Source organism: Mauremys reevesii, unplaced genomic scaffold (genome assembly GCF_016161935.1).
Source record: "Mauremys reevesii isolate NIE-2019 unplaced genomic scaffold, ASM1616193v1 Contig14, whole genome shotgun sequence".
NCBI lineage: Eukaryota > Metazoa > Chordata > Testudines > Geoemydidae > Mauremys > Mauremys reevesii.
Genome location: NW_024100760.1, coordinates 329024 through 351958, shown reverse-complemented (window position 1 = coordinate 351958; position 22935 = coordinate 329024). Strand labels below are relative to the sequence as shown.

Below are 22935 nucleotides of genomic sequence, written 5' to 3'. Positions count from 1 at the left end.
TATAATGGGGCTGTTGTACAATCGTGAACACAAAGCACAAAACATCATACCTAGTACATAAAGTAAACACTCTATAAGCTGTATGAAAGGTATTCCTTCCAGCTTGATATACATTCTAAAACACGGGAATTTGCCCTTGCAATTCAGAGATTCTTTGAACCTTTGGTAACAATGAAAGCAAATTTTGAAACTGATCAGGCACCATTCTAGTCCAATCAAAATATACCTAAAATCTAAGAGCTACTTGTAACATTCTATCTGCAGGCCAGGAAATGATAGGATTGCCTGCAGCAGTGGTAAGATCAATATGTATATCTTGTAAAGTGGTGGCATTAACGCATACACAGCTATCATTAGGTTGAAAAAAAATGGGTGTCCCGTCAGGGTAGTTCCTTGACCTCCACCCTCTCAACAAATATTGTCATAAACAGCGACAACTTCCCCTAGCTTCAGTTTATAGATACACTGAGCTGTGGTGGTTCTAACGGCCAAAATGTCCATTGACTCTCTATTCTCATCCAAAATGTCAGGTGTCATTCTAGGGGTACTGTCTAGAAATCAGTTGGAGATACCAGGTGGTCTAATTTCCCAGATGTCTCGGTAAACAATTACAGTCCCACAGGCATCCTCCCATGGACCCAGCAGGATTCGGTATGTGGGAGCCCACACCCACCCTAACCGGTCCATATGCTTGGAAGGAGCACTGTGAATGTCCACACTTCCATCCAGAAAGTGTCCAAGTATGTCTTCATGACCACAGATCAGATGGTACTCCTGACGTCTGTAAGGGCAGTGGGCCAAGTCTAGTCCAGATCCCACTGCAATGCCTTCCCAGCCTCAGTGATATTCAATACCATCTCTGTCAGTAACTTCTGGGTCATAGAACTAAGGGTGGAAATTACATGTAACTCAGCAACTCCAGCCTGTACTGAAGATAGCTGAGCTTCAAAAATAAGACTAGTGGCCTTTTGTAGTTGCCCCAATTTCTTATCACGTTCTTGGCGTGGAAGAATAGTCCAAATGGCTACTACACTATTGGCCAGATGAAATAACCCAGCCCACAGGGATCTGGTCAATTCCCTTTTTTGTCCAGAGGAAATAACCCAGGCCTTTTTGTTGTGCTAATCTAATGGTAGCCCCTTGTGAGCAATCTGGGTATGTAGAAAACTGGATAAGGGCAATGTCAGGTAAAATCCAATTAGGAGGGCAATACATACTGAAGGATTTATCCAGAACACAGGGCGCAGCCTGTAGAATAAACCCCAAAATCCAATTAATACCACAGTCCCAAGCATGGGTCCCACAAATTTCTTCCTGCCAGTATGTAATTCTTTGTTTCTTCACCAGGGTCAGTTCTCAGTGTCCTTTTCAGTCAGGAATTCCTGGACTTTGGCAATGTCAGTGGAGTGAGTGTGTCTTCTGCAGTCCCAAAACAATCGAGGTTTAGCATCCTACAGGAGAGGTTTCCAGCACATATCACCCTGTAATAGCTGTGCTCTTTTCTAGAAAAGTCTAAAGGCACAGTTGGTCTGTCAGTGGTCAAGGGAGCTCTTTCCTGCTGTCCAGAAGCACAGTAGAACTAGAAGAAAGAATAGGCTAATCATCAATAGGAAAATTCTTCTGATGTGGAGGGTCTTTTGCAGTGAGAATCCTGGGTCCAAGCAGTCAGTTTGTGGCACTTCACAGCGGTGTCGGTAGTCAGCAGGACTGGGAAAGGGCCTTTCCAGCATGGAGCCAAGGCAGTCTTTCGCTGATGGATCTTTATGTAGACCCAGGCTCCTGGTTCCAACGAGTGGCAAGGTTGCACAGGATCCTTTGGTAGTGCTTTCATCACCTGTGTATAAAAGACTTAACACATTTCATTAGTGCCTGACAATATTTAAGCATTATGTTATCCAGCAAATGAATGTCCATCTGAGCTGGGGTCAGTGGGGGTGCAGTTGGTAGTCAGCATTGGGTGTCCTGTCAAATTTCATGAGGGCTGAGTCCAGTCGTTCGATTGGGAATGGTTCTCATACACATTAGTGCCAAAGGAAGGGCATCTGGCCACCTTAAGTTCGTTTCAGCACAAATCTGGGCCAGTTCATTCTGTAAAATCCCGTTATGGCGTTCCACTGTCCCAACTGTGGGTGGTGAGGGCAGTGAGTTGCACATAACTCCTTCACAATCGGTCCAGTAAAAATGAATTCCACGATCACTGTTGATACCCACAGGGATGGCAAAACGTGGCACAAAATCTTTAAGCAAAATGTCACAACAGTCCTGACACCTGCTTTCCTGCAGGGAAAAGCTTTAACCCAATTGGTAAATACATCAACTAAAACAAATACATATCCATAACCACAACATGAAGACATTGAAATAAAATCAATCTGAATATCTACAAAGGTCCCCAAGGAGGAGAGTGGGCTGGCTGCACACCAATCTCGTGTAATTGCTGAAACCATTTCCACCCCCCCCCTTCCCTTGGTAGGCAGCCAAGCGGTGTCCTTGACTGGGGCCAGCGCATGTTAGCCATTCTCTACTTGGCTTTTTTTTTTTTCTTCATTTAACCTACAAAGGAAACTTTTACTCTTCAATTATACACCTTTTCATACCATGAACACATAAACAGTACTGTTATACAGTACAGAAGTATTATCATTCAATGTATGCCACATATACCCTTTCACTAAAATAATCTTATTACAGAACTTTGGAAGAACAAGCCAGGACAAGCACACCCACTTTGAGAAGTTCACTTAATATAACTTCTAGTCCAATAGCTATCCACCATCCCCAGCCCTCTGGCTAAAAGTCTGAGGTAGCCAGAAGGATCCTCGTACAATATGGGGAGTGGGTTAACTTTTCATGTCCTTGTGTCCAAAGACTGTCAGTATGCAAATTTTAACAACAATTCTCAATTAAAAGATTTGGCCAATGTAGTTTCTTTCCCTTACTGAAGAAAATGTATTAGACTTTAGTATATCACATTTTTCTGATATAACTAAACACTTTGTACTCTAAGTTGAACAAAACAAGTATCTGCATTGCAATGCAACATTTTCGCTTGATGTCAAATCAGACCATCTCATGAAAATATTAAACACAACAATTTTTTGGCAAAACACCACAAAACAGAACACAGAACACAGAACATAATTGTGACTGCCAGTAAATCATAGTATGTTGAATGCTGTGTAGCTGGCATTAATGTTCTTTGATTATCTGAAAGACAAAAACAGAGGTCCACACATTAGGGTCAGTTAAATACTTAAAATATACAAATACTCTTGTTGATTCTAGGCAAAACAGAGGAATTACCCCATATTTTCTCGTATGTGCTTCTTAGACAGCCCTGGTTCAGCGGCCTCTACCTTATCAGTTAGTTAATTTGCATTAACACAGATGCTCTCCGGCTTGCTTTTTATTTCTTTTAACTCCTGCTTTTAAACACTGAAAGAAAACATCACCACTTATAGTGCCTGTAGGGCCTAATACAATGTCATTACATAGCACTGTATACATTCTTCAACTGATTTAACAAAATTGTTCATAGCCAAATGAGTGCAATCTAATAATTTCTTTGCCTGAATTCATTCACAAACATGTCAAAGATACCAAAAAACTGTTCTCTTCAGCTTTTTCACAAAGTTAAAGTGCTGTTCCCCCCAGCAAACACAGAGTCAATTTTTCATTTTCCCTTAAAAATCAATTGCTTTCTCCTTCCAACAGCCACTTTACCAATGCAAATCACCATTCCAAATATCTTTCTGAGTATTTGAAATCCTCATGCTTATATTCACTTACTCCTTCTTTCCACTACACCGTCAAAAGTTTCCAAATCTCTCTGTCTGTTACCCGCCTGCCTGGGCCCGATCCTTGTTTCCTCACTGAATCGTCCCGTCCATGGACACTAGCTTGTTCCACAACCAGTTCTTAGCTAGGAGGGTGGGCTACGCAACTAGCCCCCACCCTTCTGGTCTTGTCCCCAAAACATTTCTACTCACAAGACTACCTGAGTCCTTCCTAGTAAGGCTTGCCACCTGGGCAAAAATACATGGCCATTCACTTAACACATAATCCAAACCCCTTTGGGGGTCTATCCAGAGACCCACCCATTTGTCTGCTGACACTTAAACAGAAAAGAAAATTACACAAAAAGCAAAGAAAATTACAGTCTAAGCCAAATTTTTCTACTTCTATTATATTGTCCGCTACGGGGGGGGCGGGACTGTAAAATTTCAGGACAACCTCAGAGCTTCATCGCACACATGGCTTCCACCCTGAGGAATTACTTAACGAGAAGTTCAGTTCCGCTCACACACCTAACGCCCAAATGAACAGAGCAGAAAAACATCAGTAACCGGTTAAACAAAACAGAGCCAAAGCTAAATAGTGCACCAAAACCAAATAGTGTTTCCTTGTTCTATTAGAGCTCACCTATAATCATGCTATTCTTAACACAAAACACCAACAGTACCAAACAAAGCAAACATAAACTAACAAGGGTAAAACAGATAGATGGTGTAAATTCTGCAATTGCTCACCAAACTGTGACAAATTCCTATTACTAATTTATCCCTCATGTCAGGTGATCAAACTGACAGAGCATATAATCAAATTTTAAAGCTTCATTAAAATAATAAAACAACAATGGAGAGCGTTGGGAATGCTCCCACATCACTCGGGAAAAATATGAATGCCCCAAGCCTTAAGCCACTTTAATACTTACACATATCCAGACTGGCATGTCTGTGTATAATGTTCAGAGAAGGGAAATAGGTGGACGGGAGATTATCCTGTATACAGCTTGTCCAGCATTTCCAACATGCTGCCACTCTTGGGATGGCTGTTCTTTTACACTCTGGAATCTCCTGCGGCGTCTCTTTCAGTTCAGGTCAGCTGCCTGTCCGGCTTCAGGGTTGCAAAAACTGTTGGATCTCACTGAACCGTTAAGCTTTGCAAATGCAATCTCAGTTTTGTAACTTATACTGCTTTTTTTTTTTATTTTCCTCAACCAGTTGGAGCTGAAGCATTTTTACTTAGCACTTAGCATAGTCCACACTAATTCATGACCTTGAAGACAAAACAACTTCTCCCTTATCTCAGGGCTAAGCCGAATTTCAAATTAACCCGTTCCTAGACAAATTGCTCACACTGTAACAGAGGTTTTTCCTTATGATTAAAGCTCCACTGAGATATATGATCTTATCTAGATTGAAGGTACCTTCTAATGGGCATTGTTTAAATGAATTTTCACGCGTATACAGATTCCAATCATTTAAATACCTGCAGGTTTTAGGACCATAATGTACGTACATGTAATATGCTGGGGTACCCTTAGGGGGTAAGGTGGAATATTTAGACTGTCCCTTACCCATTTTCCACTCACACAGGAGAGACTCACAAGGAAAGGGGAGGGAAGATGGGTTCACACACTCCTAGACCCAGGCAGCTTCCTCGCCGGACTATGCCAGGCTGAGTCAGCCCACCGTGGGTCGGATCTCCTAAAGATCCACTAATTACTGGGCTAGCCCGGTAACAGCCACTCACACTGGTGTACACACACACACACCAAGGCCTCTTTTTCTTCCTTTTTCTTTTTCTTTTTCTTTCTTTTCTTTTTTTTTTTTTTTTTTTTAACCCTTTTTCAACCTTTTTATCTCTCTTTTTTTCTTTTTTTTTAAACCATGATGCATCTTTACCTGGTCCGGACCAATACCATGAGGCGGTATGACAACCCCTCTTGAGGCGGTAAAAACCCCTCAGCACCGGTGCATTCTAATGCATTTACCTATGCATTACCTTATGCATTACCTTATGCATTTCCTTGGCCAACTCAGCAGTTCCCAGTACTGCAATAAACTAACCTTATTGGGGCCTCTCCCCAATACCACTTTGCATCTGATCCTGCTGCACAGTCAATAAGTTCAGATGGCGTGAGCCCAACAGAGAGACAGACGTCCTCACGGACAGTCCTCCTCCGATACCCCAATAGAGATTTCAAAAGGTCTCATACCTCTCATGTGGCGCCATGGGGTTCGAGGGGAATGATCCGTAGTAGTTGTCTGTGGGTCCGTGGGCGTTGCCATCCCGGACGAGCCCCCAAATTGTCGAAGAAAAACTCAGTTCTCACTTTTTGTTTGGATGCAGCAAAATCAAATACTTTATTATTTCTCCAGTAATTACCATGGAGGGAGAGAGTGCCATAGGACACAGGGTCCTGGACAGGTCTCTCAACTGGTAAAACAATCACAGCAAGCCTTTATACCTTTTACAGACAATTTCTAGCAATAATACAGACAGTAAAAAACAACAACTACATTTTGTTTATACATAGCAAAAAGGCTTATCTTATTTGTCTCAATCCTAAGAAAAGCAAGCCTGCATTTTGGTTAGTGATTGCAAGGTCATAATAACTTTGTACACAGTTCCTGTCCTGTCGCCTCGCACTATCTTTGCTCCTACAAGTCTTACGTCATTAAGGTTACAGTATGGCCTGACTCTTGCTAACTAACATTCATTAAGATCTCTTCAAATCCTTGTTAATTATTTACTGGCTTCCACATTGAGGTCAGAACATGTAGGGAAGAAGTGAGAAAGGCTAAAAGTCATGTAGAGTTGGACCTTGCAAAGGGAATTAAAACCAATAGTAAAAGGTTCTATAGCCATATAAATAAGAAGAAAACAAAGAAAGAAGAAGTGGGACCACTAAACACTGAGGATGGAGTGGAGGTTAAAGATAATCTAGGCATGGCCCAATATCAAAATAAATATTTTGCCTCAGTCTTTAATAAGGCTAATGAGGAGCTTAGGGATAATGGAAGGATGACAATTGGGAATGAGGATATGAAGGTAGATATTACCACATCAGAGGTAGAAGCCAAACTTGAACAGCTTAATGGGACTAAATCGGAGGGCCCAGATAATCTTCATCCAAGAATATTAAAGGAACTGGCACACGAAATTGCAAGCCCATTAGCAAGAATTTTTAATGAATCGGTAAACTCAGGGGTTGTACCGTACGACTGGAGAATTGCTAACATAGTTCCTATTTTTAAGAAAGGAAAAAAAAGTGATCCGAGTAACTATAGGCCTGTTAGTTTGACATCTGTAGTATGTAAGGTCTTGGAAAAATTTTTGAAGGAGAGGGTAGTTAAGGACATTGAGGTCAATGGTAATTCGGACAAAATACAACATGGTTTCACAAAAGGTAGATCGTGCCAAACCAACCTGATCTCCTTATTTGAGAAAGTATCAGATTTTTTTAGACAAAGGAAATGCAGTGGATCTAATTTACCTCGATTTCAGTATGGCATTTGACACGGTTCCACATGGGGAATTATTAGTTAAATTGGAAAAGATGGGGATAAATATGAAAATTGAAAGGTGGATAAGGAACTGGTTAAAGGGGAGACTACAACGGGTCATACTGAAAGGTGAACTGTCAGGCTGGAAGGAGGTTACTAGTGGAGTTCCTCAGGGATCAGTTTTGGGACCAATTTTATTTAACATTTTTATTAGTGACCTTGGCACAAAAAGCGGGAATGTGCTAATAAAGTTTGCTGATGACACAAAGCTGGGAGGTATTGTTACCACAGAGAAGGACCAGGATATCATACAGGAAGATCTGGATGACCTTGTAAACTGGAGTAACAGTAATAGAATGAAATTTAATAGTGAAAAGTGCAAGGTCATGCATTTAGGGATTAATAACAAGAATTTTAGTTATAAATTGGGGACGCATCAGTTGGAAGTAACAGAGGAGGAGAAGGACCTCGGAGTATTGGTTGATCACAGGATGACTATGAGCCGCCAATGTGATATGGCCGTTAAAAAAGCTAATGCAGTTTTAGGATGCATCAGGCGAGGTATTTCCAGCAAAGATAAGGAGGTGTTAGTACCGTTATATAAGGCACTGGTGAGACCTCATCTGGAATACTGTGTGCAGTTCTGGTCTCCCATGTTTAAGAAGGATGAATTCAAACTGGAACAGGTTCAGAGACGGGCTACTAGGATGATCCGAGGAATGGAAAACCTGTCTTATGAAAGGAGACTGAAAGAGTTTGGCTTGTTTAGCCTAACCAAAAGAAGGTTGAGGGGGGATATGATTGCCCTTTATAAATATATCAGAGGGATTAATATTGAGGAGGGAGAGGAATTATTTAAGCTTAGTAACAATGTGGACACAAGAACAAATGGATATAAACTGGACACTAGGAAGTTTAGACTTGAAATTAGAGGAAGGTTTCTAACCATTAGAGGAGTGAAGTTCTGGAACAGCCTTCCAAGGGGAGTAGTGGGGGCAAAAGACATATCTGGCTTTAAGACTAAGCTTGATAAATTTATGGAGGGGATGGTATGATGGGATAGCCTAATTTTGGCATTTAATTTGGCAATTGATCTTTGATTATCAGCAGGTTAGTATGCCCAGTGGTATGTGATGGGATGTTAAATGGGTTGGGTTCTGAGTTACTACAGAGAATTCTTTCCTGGGTGCTGGCTGGTGAGTCTTGCCCACATGCTCAGGGTTTAACTGATCGCCATATTTGGGGTCGGGAAGGAATTTTCCTCCAGGGCAGATTGGCAGAGGCCCTGGAGGTTTTTTGCCTTCCTCTGCAGCATGGGGCATGGGTCATTTGCTGGAGGATTCTCTGCAGCTTGAGGTCTTCAAACCGCAATTTGGGGACTTCAATAACTCAGACATAGGCTAGGGGTTTGTTATAGAAGTGGATGGGTGAGTTTCTGTGGCCTGCATTGTGCAGGAGGTCAGACTAGATGATCATAATGGTCCCTTCTGACCTTAAAGTCTATGAGTCTATGGTGCTGGGTTTATGATGCAGTTAGCTGTGCATGAGTCAATGAGGGCCAGCGTGACAGATATTGCTGGGGCTTCTGGGGTATGTGCAACTGGACTGGAACCTGCAAGTGGGATGCCCTCAGGCTGAGCTCAAAATGTGTTCCAGTCAAGACTGAGGTGTGGGGGAGCTGTTTTCTCTGAGGTCAGCTGTATGACCTGGGCCTGCAAGGCTTGGTTTTCTGCCTGAAGGCAGGTGGCCCACTCAGGTGAGTTATTGCTCTAAAGGGCAGCAGCTGATTAGGTGGATCCATTCTGGCACCACCGGGCCCACTTCTGTGGCCTACATGGTCTATCCAAACTGTTACAATCAGAACATGTGTGGTCAGTGCTAGTGGTGAGAACAGAGGTCGGAAGCCAGGAGCCAGGCCAGGTCAGGCTACCAGGAGATCAGAGTCTGAGACAGTGCCTAAGGGGAGATGGAGAGTCTGAAGGCAGCAAAGTCAGCTTACATGGAGATTGGATCAGGCAGCAGGAGCAGGTAGCACAGGGGAGGCAGCCCTGATCTGGGGAAACCCAGCTGTACAGATGACTTCCTGGTTCCATGATTGGTTTAAATAGAGGCAGGCAACCAAACAGGAGTTCCACCAATCAGATCCCAGGACTGGAGTTCTCAGTCAGAGTTGAGCTTTGCATTCAGGTGATTATTAACAGGTCACTGGGTGGGAGATTGGAACATATTGGTTCCCAGGAGCCCTGTGGACCAGAGTTTACTTCCCAAAGCCCCTGCTGCTGAGTCGGTGGACTAATAATAGCACCATATCTGGGGGGTAGCATGGGGACTAGCTCACGATAGCTGTCTGAGTATGTATCCACAAGGTCTGGATGGGTTTGTAATTGTGAAGCTAGCCCATGCTACCCCTTGGCCATCCTGCTGCTTTTAGTACAATAGCTAAAGCAAAATTAGCACATGTATGTGTACCTGAGCTGGGAAGCATCCTCCTATCTGCAGTGTAGAATATCCTCAAAGTTTGGAACAACCCCAGACTTTGCAGAGTGATCTACACTGAAGCTATGATGGTTCCTTTTTTTCTCACCAGAATGCCAGGAGCTGAGGAAGAAAATTGGTACATTCATCCACCTACCATAAGAGCCTCTAGACAGAATCTCCCAGACACATGTGGAGCTGAGCAGATCCAGAAAAAAGTGACACCACAGGGCAGGGCAGACTGAATCTGAGGCCAAAATCTCATATTAAAGTCCATTTAACTCACCCCAGTCCCAGTGCAGAACTGTGAGTTGTCTGCAACAGACACAGGGTCACTTGCTCTCATGTCTGGCTAGACAAACAGGTGTCACTTTGCCTTTGACAATCTAATGCCAGTCACATTGTTCTGATGTGGTAGAAGGGGCCCAGCCACTTTCTTAGATGACTACTGGAGCGCAGGCTCTTCTAGATCATTTTGCAGAATGTAGACATGAGCAAGAGACTGGATTCTGGCTTCCATTTTCATGGTTTGTTTCAAGGTCAGATACCAGATCTGAGCTCCAATAATCGACATATGCCTCATCTAGTTAAGCCTGGAGTGCATAGCTTTGTTGCTACGAAGGGCTGTTAGTAACACAGAAAAAGAATTGTCCTTAGACGGAAGGGTTGAAAATGGGCTGTCGCCTTCAGGAAGGGGAGTCTCAGTTTCGGGCTTCCCCTGACAGCAAGCTGATAACCAGCCTCACCTTTGTACAATCACTAGGATAAGACTGAGGTAGGGTGACCTGATAGGAAGTGTGAAAAATCGGGATGGAGGTGGAAGGTAATAAGTGCCTGTATAAGATAAAGTACCAAATATCAGGAATGACCCTATAAAATTGGGACATCTGGTCACACGAGACTGAGGACAATGTATCAGAGAATAGGGCTCCGTGGGCAGTGTCTGGAGTGTGGCATTTTCTGCATGTAATTGTCTGCCTGAAGGTGGGTGGTCACTCATGTGTGTCTGGTGCTCTAGAGGGCAGCAGTTGGGAAGCTGGATCCATTCTGCCAGCACAGGGCCCACTCCTGTGGCATATGTGGTCTGTGCAGGTCATCACAACTGGGACATGGGCAGTCATGCCTAATGGTAAGAACAGGGGTCAGAGGCCAGGAGCCAGGCCACAGCAGGCTACCAAGAGGTCAGAGTCGGGCAGTAGGATCAGCTAGTACAGGGGAGGCAGCACTAAGCAGGGGAACCCAGTTGTACAAGCAACTTCCTGGTCCTGTGCTTGGTTTAAATAGAAGCAGGGAACAAATCAGGGCTCTTGGAGTTCCACCAATCAGCACCCAGGACTGGAATGCTGGATAAGACTAGCTGGGAGAAAATGCAGAAAATGCCACACTCCAGACACTGCCCACGGAGCCCTATTCTCTGATACATTGGCCTGAATAGTTAGATGGTAACCACCAGCGATTTCAAGGGTTTATAACCAATGTTACCTTCTGTTCTTGAAGTGTCCTCAGTCTCGTGTGACCAGATGTCCCAATTTTATAGGGTCATTCCTGATATTTGGTACTTTATCTTATACAGGCACTTATTACCTTCCACCTCCATCCCGATTTTTCACACTTCCTATCAGGTCACCCTACCTCAGTCTTATCCTAGTCTTATCCCAGAGCCGAGCTTCACAATCTGGGGACTGTTCACAAGTCACAGGGAGCGGGTTGGAAGATACTGGCTCCTACGAGTCATGTAGATGAGCATTCGATACTCATGGCCCCTGTTGTTGACATAGTGTGCCAATAATAGCAGTGTAGTTGTGGGTAGCATGGGCAGCAGACCAGGCTAGCCGCCTGACTAAGTACCCAGGAGGTCCCAACAGTTTGGTACTTGGGTAGTTTGCCCAAGATATTCCACTTGCTACCCCCAGCCACTCTACTACTTTTAGCACACTAGTTGAGCAGAACTAGCACATGTCTGTCTGCCCAAACTGGGAAGCTCACTCCCAGCTGTAATGGTGATGTCCCCAATGTTTGGAACAGCCTCATGTCACTTTGCTTGGAATGACCATGCTGATCTCCTTTTCTTCTCTTCCTAGAATGCCAGGACCTGCCCCAAAAGAATGGTGAGATCATCCACTTCCTCATTACAGCCTCTGACTGGAGTGCTGAGCAGAAACAAAAGCACAGCAAGGCAGGGCTGAGTGAACAGATAACCGGAGTCAATTAAAGTCACCGCAGTCCCACTGCAGCACTGAGCTCTCGGCAGCAGAAGCAGAGTTACCTGCTCTTATATCTACATGGACAGACAATCTTTTGACAATCCAATGCCAATCACATTGTTCTGATGCTGCAGAGGGGGTCAGCCACTTTCTATAGATGACTGCTGGAGTGCAGGCTCTTCTGGGCCATTTCTGAGAAAGTGGCTCATGGTCCCATGCTTTGTTGGCAAGGTCAGATCCCATATGTGATCCCCAATCATCTGCACATCCATCCCCTAGTTGTAGCTGGAGGGTGTAGCTTGGATGCTCCAAAGGGCTGTTAGTAACACAGAAAATAAATTCTCCTTAGATGGAAGGGTTGAGAATGTCTGAGCTGTATCAGGATCCAAACCCACGTCTTCTATCAAGGTTAGATGCTTTGCAAATCCCAGGGCCCCTGTGTGTTGGTGCGAATCACTAACTGCCAGCCCAGCTCCGATCAAAGCTGCTGGCTCCTGCTCTGGGGCTAGAAGTGTGGCTGTGGGGTGTCTATAACTAACCCCAGTAGTTATAGGGCACACAGCATCACACAGTGCATATCTGTGTCTAATTCTGTTTTCTTCTCCATTTCAGTGACAAATGAAAAGAGATTGAAATCAGGTAATTGGAGAATCCCTAGTAAACGTATGACTGCACTTTCACACTATGATGAGAGAGGAAAATCACCACAAACAATATATGGACTTCAGTCACATTTATGATCATTTCCCCCTCTCCTATAATGTAGTGTGAGCTCTGTGACTGGTTGATGTTATCTGTGGGCTCAGTGCAATGAAAGGGATGGAGCCGGGCGGGGGTGTCTCTGTCTAGTGGTTCCTCATCTCCCCCAAATTCTCACACACACTGATGATAACAGGTTGGCAAATGTGTATTTTGCAGTGGAAACCCAACAGTAATTGCTTGTGAGATTCCCTGCACATGGGTGCGGCAGAGAGATGGGTTTGCCGTGACAATTCTGGGTCAGATTCTGCCATGCTGTGCAATTGCTCAGTGACTCTTTCTCCATAAAGTAAAAAAAAAAAAAAAAAGCAAGGTCAATGACACTATGTGAGACAATTCCATCCCTGTGACTGTCGAATGCACAGGACACACGGAGAGTGATTAACCACTGAAACCAGCTCCCCAGGGCTGTGGGGAATTCTCCATCTCTTGATGGCATCAGATCCAGACTGGGCACTTTTCTGGAAGGTGCTGTAGCCAAACCTGAGTTATTGGGCTGAGTGCAGGGGAAACTGGGTGTGATTCTCTGGCCTGTGATGCACAGCAGGTCAAACTAGATGATCTGATGGTCCCTTTGTGATGCAGTAGGGAGGGGAGTGGGGCGGACTGACCTAGGAATGTTGTCTAGCTTTACTGAGACTGTCTGCATGGGGGATGGGAGAGCAGGGGATGACTTTATTTGAGGTATGATATCTGAGCCTGTAACCCGAGCCAGGAGGTGGGTTGGGCCAGGCAACACCTTTGCCCGGGAAGATGGACGAAGGCTAGAGGAGGAGCCGGGGGAAAGGGAAAGTGAGAGAGGGGGAGGTTTTTTTTTTTTTCCAGTTGTGGGCTGGCTGGGGAATGGTAGGGAACCCAGAGGTTGGGGTCTAAGTTCCCTACTACCCAGAAGGACCTGACTAAGGGGTCCTGTTTATGCCTACAAGCTCTGGTGTGGACTTTGTTCCTGTTGTCTAATAAACCTTCTGTTCTACTGCCTGGCTCAGAGTCACGGTGAATTGCAGGGAGCCAGGGGTGCAGAGCCTTGTCTTCCCGAAACTCTGAGGCCAGGTGACAGATTGCAGCAGGGCAGGCCTCTCTCTACAGGATACATGGTTTGGTGTGATACTCCCTCCCCTCATTCCTGGCAGTGGCATCAGCTGTGGGTACTGGCCCCAGGGCAATTTGTGGGCTCTGTTTAAGGGCTGATCTGGGACCTTGTCTTTGTTCATTAATAACAGTTTTGTCTGACACATCTTGTCAGTTCTGAGACCCTTGGCTCATTGGGTACATCTACACTGCAGCTGGGAGGAGCTTCCCAACTGTGGTAGCCAGAAACATGTTAGATTGAGCTTGTGCACTAACAATAACAGTTTGGCCGAAGGAGCAGAGGCAGTGGATCAGGGAAGCTGCCCAACTATGTACTCAGGTGGTCTGAATGATACGTGAGTATCTAGCCCAGGCCACTGCACATGCGACCCCCAGCTACCCAACTAATTTTAGAGCACTGGCTAAAGCACCGCTAGCACTTGTCTCCCTGTGCAAACTGGGATGCTCACTCCCAGCTGCACTGTAGATGTACCCAGAGTTTGGAATAATGCTACGTCACAGTGCTTAGAATGACAACACTGAACCCACGATGGTCTCCTTTTCTTCTCTCCCCAGAAGGCCAGGAGCTGCATGAGAAGCTTGGTAAGAACATCCACCCCCAGTTGAGCCCCTGGGCAGAGGCTCCCAGCCACACATGATGCTGAGCAGGTCCAGAGGCACCAACAGCGCAGGGCAGGGCTGAGTGAACAGTTTGGGCTGAAATCGGAATCACATTAGTTACCCAAGTCCCATCGCAGCGCTGTGCACTCTCTGCAGCAACACAGGGTTCTTCTTCAAAGGCTTGCACATGTGCATTCCACTCCTGGTGTATGCATGCCTCACTGACAGTTTACAGAAATTTTCTCCTCACTGGTACCCTTTGGGGCAACTCAAGCGCCATCTGCTACCACACACTGACAGTGCTGGTATAAAGAGCCCCGCTGACCCCACTCCCCCTCAGTTCCTTCTTACCACCTGTGACGGTCATTGGAACTGCTCTCCTTGCTTTCGCAAGTTCTCTCAGTGGAATTAGTTCTTTATATATTGTAAATAGTTAGTATTAGTAAAATTACTAGTGTTTCGTTCGTTAGTTTGATTTTCTGTGTTTATCTGTTTTTCCATCCCTCCCTGATGCTAAGGGATGCCTTGGTCATTGGTCTTCAAGCCTTGAATTTCTAGTAATAAAGCTATGCTCCTGAGCTACCCTCACTCAAGTTGCTTGGAGTGCCTTGGGGAAGCTCATATCAGGGACCGCTGACAAATTTTCAAGGACTTTAAGTGTTGCACGAATAAAGATCAGGCAGCCCAGCTACAGTTTCAGCTCATGGAGGTGGCACTGATACCTCCATATGAGCCAGGTCCGTCAGACTCGGTACCGAGTGCCCTGCTATCAATAAAGAGTGCTTCTCTTACTGTATTAGAGTTCCAGCACTCCAATCCCCATCCCCTGTGTCTAGGAAGGGGCATAAAAAGCAGACTGCCAAACAGGGATGAACCCCAGCACTGAAGTCTGCCAGCCTAAACTCAAGAACATCTCTGCCTCAGTACTACAGAAGCTGGTACCGACTCTGGCAGCTACCACTGAGTCTGGAGACAGAAGAGTCTACACCAGAGGCATTTGTGGCTGCCAGACATCTCCCCTTGATGTCATTACCAGTGTTTCCAGCAGTACAAGACTCGTTACTATCGGTGCCGGTGGGGATGGGAAAAGCGGCTGGATGGTTACAGTGCTTGGTACCAGATCAGCCTCACATACCCATGTTGGCTCGCCCTTCTGTACTGTCAAGGGAAAACCCACAATGCTTGCCTTGTGGAAGACCTCTCCATCTCAGCAGCGATCTCTGGCACCCTCAGGAACTGGACCCTGGTGATCAGCAGAAGAAGAGTCATCCTCTTCTGCGTCGGAGATTGGGTCCTACTCTTTCCATCCTCTAAGCCACTCTCGTTACTCCTCTAGACGTTTCCACCCTTCCATGGATCCAGTCACAGGAGTACCACTGAGTGGTTGGCCAGGAGGTCATTGGGATCCTATGCCGGTCCAATGGCCCTTTTGGAATCTATGGGTTTTTCTCCTAATGTCCAAGGTGTATTCCAGGTGCTTCCAACTCTGGTACAAAGCCTAAATTGGGCTCCAAGAGCAGGCTCAACAGCACCCTGTAAATCAAGTTGGGGAGAAAGGGAATCCTCATCCTCCTCTCTTGTGAAGGCCCTTTCAGGAGCAGGCATTGTCACCTCACCCAGATGACTATAAGGCTCACCACGAGTTGTTAAAGGGGGTGGACTTAAATCTGGATGAATGAATGGAGGCAGTAAAAGAGTTCTCCTACAGCCTGGTCAATATTTACCTGCTGCAGGTCCTTCTAAAGTAACCCTGCCATTCAATGAGGCCATTATGGACCCAGTTAAGAGGTTGTGGAAGACCCTGCATCCCTTCCCACCACTTCATAAAGGGCTGAGTGAATGTACTATGTACCCGCCCAAGATTCTGAGTTCCTTTACACCTATTCCTCCTCCCCATCTCCCTCAGGTTTCCAGTAGTATCTGCTGCCAATGAGAGAGAAAGGTAGGAACATTAGGACACAACCCTAAAATCAATGGATTCAAAAAAATTAGATCTCCTTGTTAGGAAAGTTTATTCTGTTGAGGGGTTACAATTCAAGATTGCAAAGCAGCAGGCATTGTTGGGCTTCTGTGACTTTAACATGTGGGACTCCATGCAGAAATGTAAAGACTTGCTGCCACAAGATGATAGGCAAGAGTTCTCCTCACAAGTGGCTGAGGGAAAATCAGTGGTGAAGGCCTCATTTGAAGCTGCTCTGGATATGGCTGATCTGGCTGCCAGGTCCATGGCTTCAGCAGTGACCATCCATAGGAGTTCCTGGTTGCAGTCCTCTGGGCTTCTGCATGAGGTCCAACAGACAGTTCAGGACCTGCCCTTTGAGGAATCCTTGCACATTTTGGAGCTTATGGATACAAAGCGCCATGGTCTAAAGGACTCAAGTGCAACCCTAAAGTCTCTTCTCTTGTACATTCCAGCCTCTTCCAGGAAGCACTACGGGCCCCAATGACCCCTCTGGTATTCTGCCCGGTCTGTCTATCAGGATCTGCAGAGAAAAAGGAATACAGGTTATAGGCATAGACCACCTCCACCTTCTACCTGTACATCAATGCCCACCCCACCTGACATTCAGGGAGTTCAAATAAAGTATTTTTATTGGACTGTCGAGGATGCTGTACACTTGTTCCCACGATGGGAGACCCCATTTTCCCCTTGCTTTCAAACTGCCTTTCCCACTTCCTCAGTGCTTGGTCCCATATAACCATGGACCTTTGGGTGCTGAGAACTATAGAAGTCGGATACACCCACCAGGTTATTTCTACCCCCCGCCCTTTCCACCTTCCCTCCCTGTCTCTCTTCAGGGACCCCTCTCATGAAGAACTTCTGGTCCAGGAGGTTCAATCTCTCCTTCAGGTGGGAGCCATAGACGAGGTTCACAGAACTGAAGAGGGAAGGCTTTCTACTCCCCTTATGTCCTATTCCAAAAAGCCAAGGGAGGTCTCATATCTATTTTAGACCTGTGTCATCTCAACAGATATCTCAAAAAGATAAAGTTCTGCATGATCACCCTGGCATCCTTCATTCCCACTCTGGATCCCAGGGAGTGGTATGCCACCCTCAATTAAAGGATGCCTACTTCCATGAGTCAATATGCGAGGGCACAGAAGGTTCTTCAGGTTCATAGTGAAGGATTCACATAAGCAGTTCATGGTGCTTCCATCTGGCCTGTCTGCAGGTCCTCAGGTGTTCACAAAATGTATGACTGTTGTAGCAGCATTCCTGAGGAGATTAGGAGTGCAGGTCTACCATTACCTGGATGACTGGCTAGTCAAGGGCAAGTTCAGAACTCAGGTTGTGTCCAGTGTTTGACTAATTGAGTGAACATTCAAGGCCCTAGGCCTACAGATCAATGCAGACAAGTCTACCCTTTCCTCTATAAAGGGCCACCTGGCAGCAATATCAGCTTTCCACCCTCGCATGGATAACCATTCTGTTTTTTCAAATGACATGAAAACCAGATTCCTTAAAAGCCTGGAAAGGTTGTACCCTCAGTTAAGAGAAAACCTGCTCGTCTACATTTATGTATTCACTGTTTGAGCCTTTACAAATGTACTCCTTCCTATACCTCTCTCCTGGAAGGTGACTTTTCTAATTGCCATCACTTCTGCCATAAGAGGCTCTGAACTCCATGCCCTTACATCGGAGCCACTATATACAGACTTCTTTAAGGATAAGGAATACTTATGCCCCCATTCAAATTTCCTACCTGAAGGAGATTCAAATTTTTATAGCAATGAAACAGTTTACTTACCCATGAACCCAAAACTTCATGCAAATAGGAATGAAGAACGACTATTCACATTGGACGTTAGATGAGCCTGGCGTTCTATATAGACAGGGCTAAAACAAAATACAAAATTTTGGTCCACCAAAATACTTGTTTCTATAGCAGACAGAATGAAAGGTCTCCCAATCGCTTCACAGAGAATTTCATCTTAGGTAACTTCATGTATCCATGCTTGTTATGATCAGGCAGGTATTTTTCCACCAAGGAACCTGATGGCTCATTCCACAAGATACCAAACATCCTAAATGGTGTTTTTAACACAAATCCCTATCCAGGGCATTTGTAAAGCAGCAACCTGGTCATTGGGGCACACTTTCTCCTCCCACTAAGTAATCACTCATTATTCTAGGGACAATGCCAGATGTGGTTGAGCTGTACTATAGTCTATATTTACGTGAAGTCCAATCGCTCCACCTTTATTACCACTGGGGAGTCACCAAAAGTGCAATTCAAATGTGCAAGCAATCATAGAAGAAACAAAGGACACTAATCTTTCGTAACTGTTGTTCTTTGAGATGCGTTGCACATTGCCATTCAATGACCCGCCCTCAGAGCCCTGTACCTCAGAGTCTGTAGTAAGAGGAACTGAGAGGGTCTGAGGTTGGATGGATGCTTTATACTAGAGCTACCAGCATGTGGCAGTAGAGGGTGCTCGAGTCTCCCCAATGGATATTACTGAGGGAAAATTTTCCAGAAACTCTGTGCAAGGCATGCATGTACCAAGCGTGGAATGCAAGGCATGCATGTACCAAGCGTGGCATGCATGTACCAAGCGTGGAAGAACAACAGTTATGAAAGGTCAGTAACTTTATCAGCTCTTATGTCTGTATAGACAAACAGGTGTCACCTGGCCTTTGACAATCGAGGAGGGAGAAGAGTTCTTTAAAGTTAATCACCTGTATGGACACAAGGAAAAATGGGTATAAAATGGCCATCAACAAGTTAAGATGTGTAATTAGATGAAGGTTTCTAACTATCAGAGGTGTGAAGCTCTGGAGCAGCCTTCCAAAGGGAGGAGTGGGTGTAAAAAAAAATAAACTGACTTTAATACAGAGCTTCATAAGTTTATGGAGGGGATGGTATGATGAGACTATCTTTGATAACATGCAGCCAATCTTTACCTGGTAATAGCAAATATCTCACAGCCTGTTATCACTAGATGCGGAGGGCTCTGATTTACTACACAGAATTCTTTCCCAGGTGTTTGGCTGGTGGGTCTTGCCCACATGCTCAGGATCAAACTGATTGACATATTTGGGGTTGGGAAGCAATTTACCCTGGGTCAGATTGGCAGAGACCCTCTTTTTTGTTTTCTTGGGCCTCCCACCCTCCCCCACTTACTATTCAGTATGGGGCCTGGGCATGGGGTCACTTGCCATTTTAAACTAATGTAAATGGTGGATCTCTATAACTTGAATAATTTAAACCATGATTTGAGGACTTCCGTGATTCAGCCAGAGGTTAGGGGTCTGTTACAGGAGTGACTGGGTGAGGTTCTGTGGCCTGCAATGTGCAGGAGGTCAGACTAGATGATCACAATGGTCCCTTCTGATCATAAAGTCTATGAGTCACACCCAAAAAATAGTTGGTTACATGATGAGATGAGCCATTGGCTTGAGGTGCAAGAGAGACAAAGCTGTTCTTAGGCAGACCAAGAGCCTTGTTCAGGTTCTAATCATAGGAGTTCAGCAAAGCCCCCATGTATGTATGATGTGCTACATCTGTCTGTGTGTGCATTCTAAGGAGATTTTTTTATGTACATTTTAATATCATATTTCCAGATTCACAAAAATCTTTAGTATGGATTTCTTTTAATACAATGTCTGTTTTCTCACTCTGATTCCAGAATGGAGAAAGTCTCGCAATATAAAAGGTAACAAACTCCACTTTTCTTCCAAGAACTAATGTTGTCCATACACCAATTTCACACCAATGTAAGTTCATAGATCTATGTAGTGTCTTTCCTAATTTACACAGATGTGAGAGCAGAGTCAGCGCTCATCTACTGGATTAGGCCACAGAGGCAGTTTAGGCAGGGGAGCCCCCTTGTCTGTGAATCCTGCTGCGGTGTGAGCATGAATTAGGTACCAAACTGCTGGACAATGCAGGACTTAGCTGGCTGAGTACATGGCCAGCTGACAAAGTTTAGACACCTTGAGCACTTCAATGATGGAAACCTAGATTCCTAGGTAATTTATATACATGCAGAGTTAGGCAGCATTCTGTGAATTTCAATGTCATCTAAATATTGAACTTATTTGCTTATATCTCCCCTTTTGAATGCCACCCAAATAATTCAGAATCGCTTTCAGTTTTGTGTGAACCTCACACAACTTTCATACATCTGAAATATTTCCATACAAAAAAAACATTGTCAAGCAGGCTTCAATCAGGAAAAACTCCCACCTTGAAGGAAGTGCAGGATGAAGTCCACGTTGTAAACATCCCCTTATCCCCACTCAGACTGACATTAGACCAGTGCATTTAAAAACCCAATCTCTCTTTTCAGAAAACTTCACTCTTGATGCAGGAACAGCCCACCCCAACCTCTCCATTTCTGATGACAAGAAGAGTTTGAAACATGAAGCCCAACCTCAGAATGTTCCACCAAACCCAGAGAGGTTCGATTTGACTGTCTGTGTGCTGGGCTCTGAAGGATTCTCCTCTGGAGAGCACTCCTGGGTGGTGGATGTCAGTAGCAGCACTGACTGGGATCTGGGAGTGGCCATAAAATCCATACAGAGAAAAGGAAACCTTTCCCTGTCCCCTAAAGAGGGATTCTGGGTTCTGGGTCTGAGTGGGAGAGATTACTCGGCAAAAACAGACCCATGGACCTCCGTCACAGTGCAGAAAAAGCCCAAGAAAATTAGAGTTTACATTAGTTACGAAGACAAGCGGGTGACATTTTTCAATGAAACTGACAAATCTGTGTTATTCATATTTAACGAATGTTTATTTTCAGATGCTGTTTATCCATTCTTTAAAAATTCCCACAAAGGAACATCAATGAAAATTTTGTTCAATTAAAGAAGAGGAATAAATGTATAATGGCAGTGAGGTTCAGTTTTGTTGTCCAGTCTAATTTAAAGCCCCCGAATACATTATAGCACTGTTCATAGAATCATAGAATCATAGAATTTCAGGGTTGGAAGGGACCTCAGGAGGTCATCTAGTCCAACCCCCTGCTCAAAGCAGGACCAAACCCAACTAAATCATCCCAGCCAGGGCTTTGTCAAGCCTGACCTTAAAAACCTCTAAGGAAGGAGATTCCACCACCTCCCTAGGTAACCCATTCCAGTGCTTCACCACCCTACTAGTGAAAAAGTTTTTCCTAATATCCAACCTAAACCTCCCCCTCTGCAACTTGAGACCATTACTCCTTGTTCTGTCATCTTCTATCACTGAGAACAGTCTAGATCCATCCTCTTTGGAATCCCCTTTCAGGTAGTTGAAAGCAGCTATCAAATCCCCCCTCATTCTTCTCTTCTGCAGGCTAAACAATCCCAGTTCCCTCAGCCTCTCCTCATAAGTCATGTGCTCCAGCCCCCTAATCATTTTTGTTGCCCTCCGCTGGACTCTCTCCAATTTATCCACATCCTTCTTGTAGTGTGGGACCCAAAACTGGAGACAGTACTCCAAATGAGGCCTCACCAGTGCTGAATAGAGGAGTATGATCACATCCCTCGATCTGCTGGAAATACCCCTACTTATACAATCCAAAATGCCATTAGCCTTCTTGGCAACAAGGACACACTGTTGACGCATATTCAGCTTTTCGTCCACCATAACCCCTAGGTCCTTTTCTGCAGAATTGCTGCCCAGCCATTCGGTCCCTAGTCTGTAGCAGTGCATGGGATTCTTCCGTCCTAAGTGTAGGACTCTGCACTTGTCCTTGTTGAACCTCATCATATTTCTTTTGGCCCAATCCTCTAATTTGTCTAGGTCCCTCTGTATCCTATCTCTACCCTCCAGGTAATCAACCACTCCTCCCAGTTTAGTGTCATCTGCAAACTTGCTAAGGGTGCAGTCCACACCATCCTCCAGATCGTTAATGAAGATATTGAATAAAACCAGCCCCAGCACCGACCCTTGGGGCACCCCACTTGACACCGGCTGCCAACTAGACATGGAACCATTGATCACTACCCATTGAGCCTGACCATCTAGCCAGTTTTCTATCCACCTTACCGTCCATTCATCCAGCCCATACTTCTTTAACTTGCTGGCAAGAATACTGTGGGAGACTGTATCAAAAGCTTTGCTAAAGTCCAGAAATAGCACATCCACTGCTTCCCCCTCATTCACAGAGCTGGTTATCTCATCATAGAAGGCAATTAGGTTAGTCAGGCATGACTTGCCCTTGGTGAATCCATGCTGACTGTTCCTGATCACTTTCCCCTCCTTTAAGTGGTTCAGAATTGATTCCTTGAGGACCTGTTCCACGATTTTTCCAGGGACTGAGGTGAGACTGACTGGCCTGTAGTTCCCTGGATCTTCCTTCTTCCCTTTTTTAAAGATGGGCACTACATTAGCCTTCTTCCTGTCATCCGGGACCTCCCCAGATCATCATGATTTTTCAAAGATCATGGCCAATGGCTCTGCAATCTCATGGGCCAACTCCTTTAGCACCCTCGGATGCAGCGCATCCGGCCCCATGGAGTTGTGCTCGTCCAGCTTTTCTAAATAGTCCCCAACTACTTCTTTCCCCACAGAGAGCTGATCACCTCCTCC

The 22935-nt window shown here is 45.0% G+C and overlaps 1 protein-coding gene across 1 annotated transcript in view; it reads left to right on the top strand.

Moving 5' to 3' along the window:
* Positions 1-21234, top strand: part of LOC120393043 (butyrophilin subfamily 3 member A2-like) — an 81869-nt gene extending 60635 nt beyond the window's left edge. Inside the window, exons 11-16 of the mRNA XM_039517676.1 lie at positions 11849-11875; positions 12584-12610; positions 14375-14401; positions 20051-20077; positions 20714-20825; positions 21167-21234. Of these exons, the coding sequence (XP_039373610.1) occupies positions 11849-11875; positions 12584-12610; positions 14375-14401; positions 20051-20077; positions 20714-20825; positions 21167-21188 (242 nt within the window). The 3' untranslated portion in view covers positions 21189-21234. The remainder of the gene's footprint in view (positions 1-11848; positions 11876-12583; positions 12611-14374; positions 14402-20050; positions 20078-20713; positions 20826-21166) is intronic.
* Positions 21235-22935: the final 1701 nt, after the last annotated feature.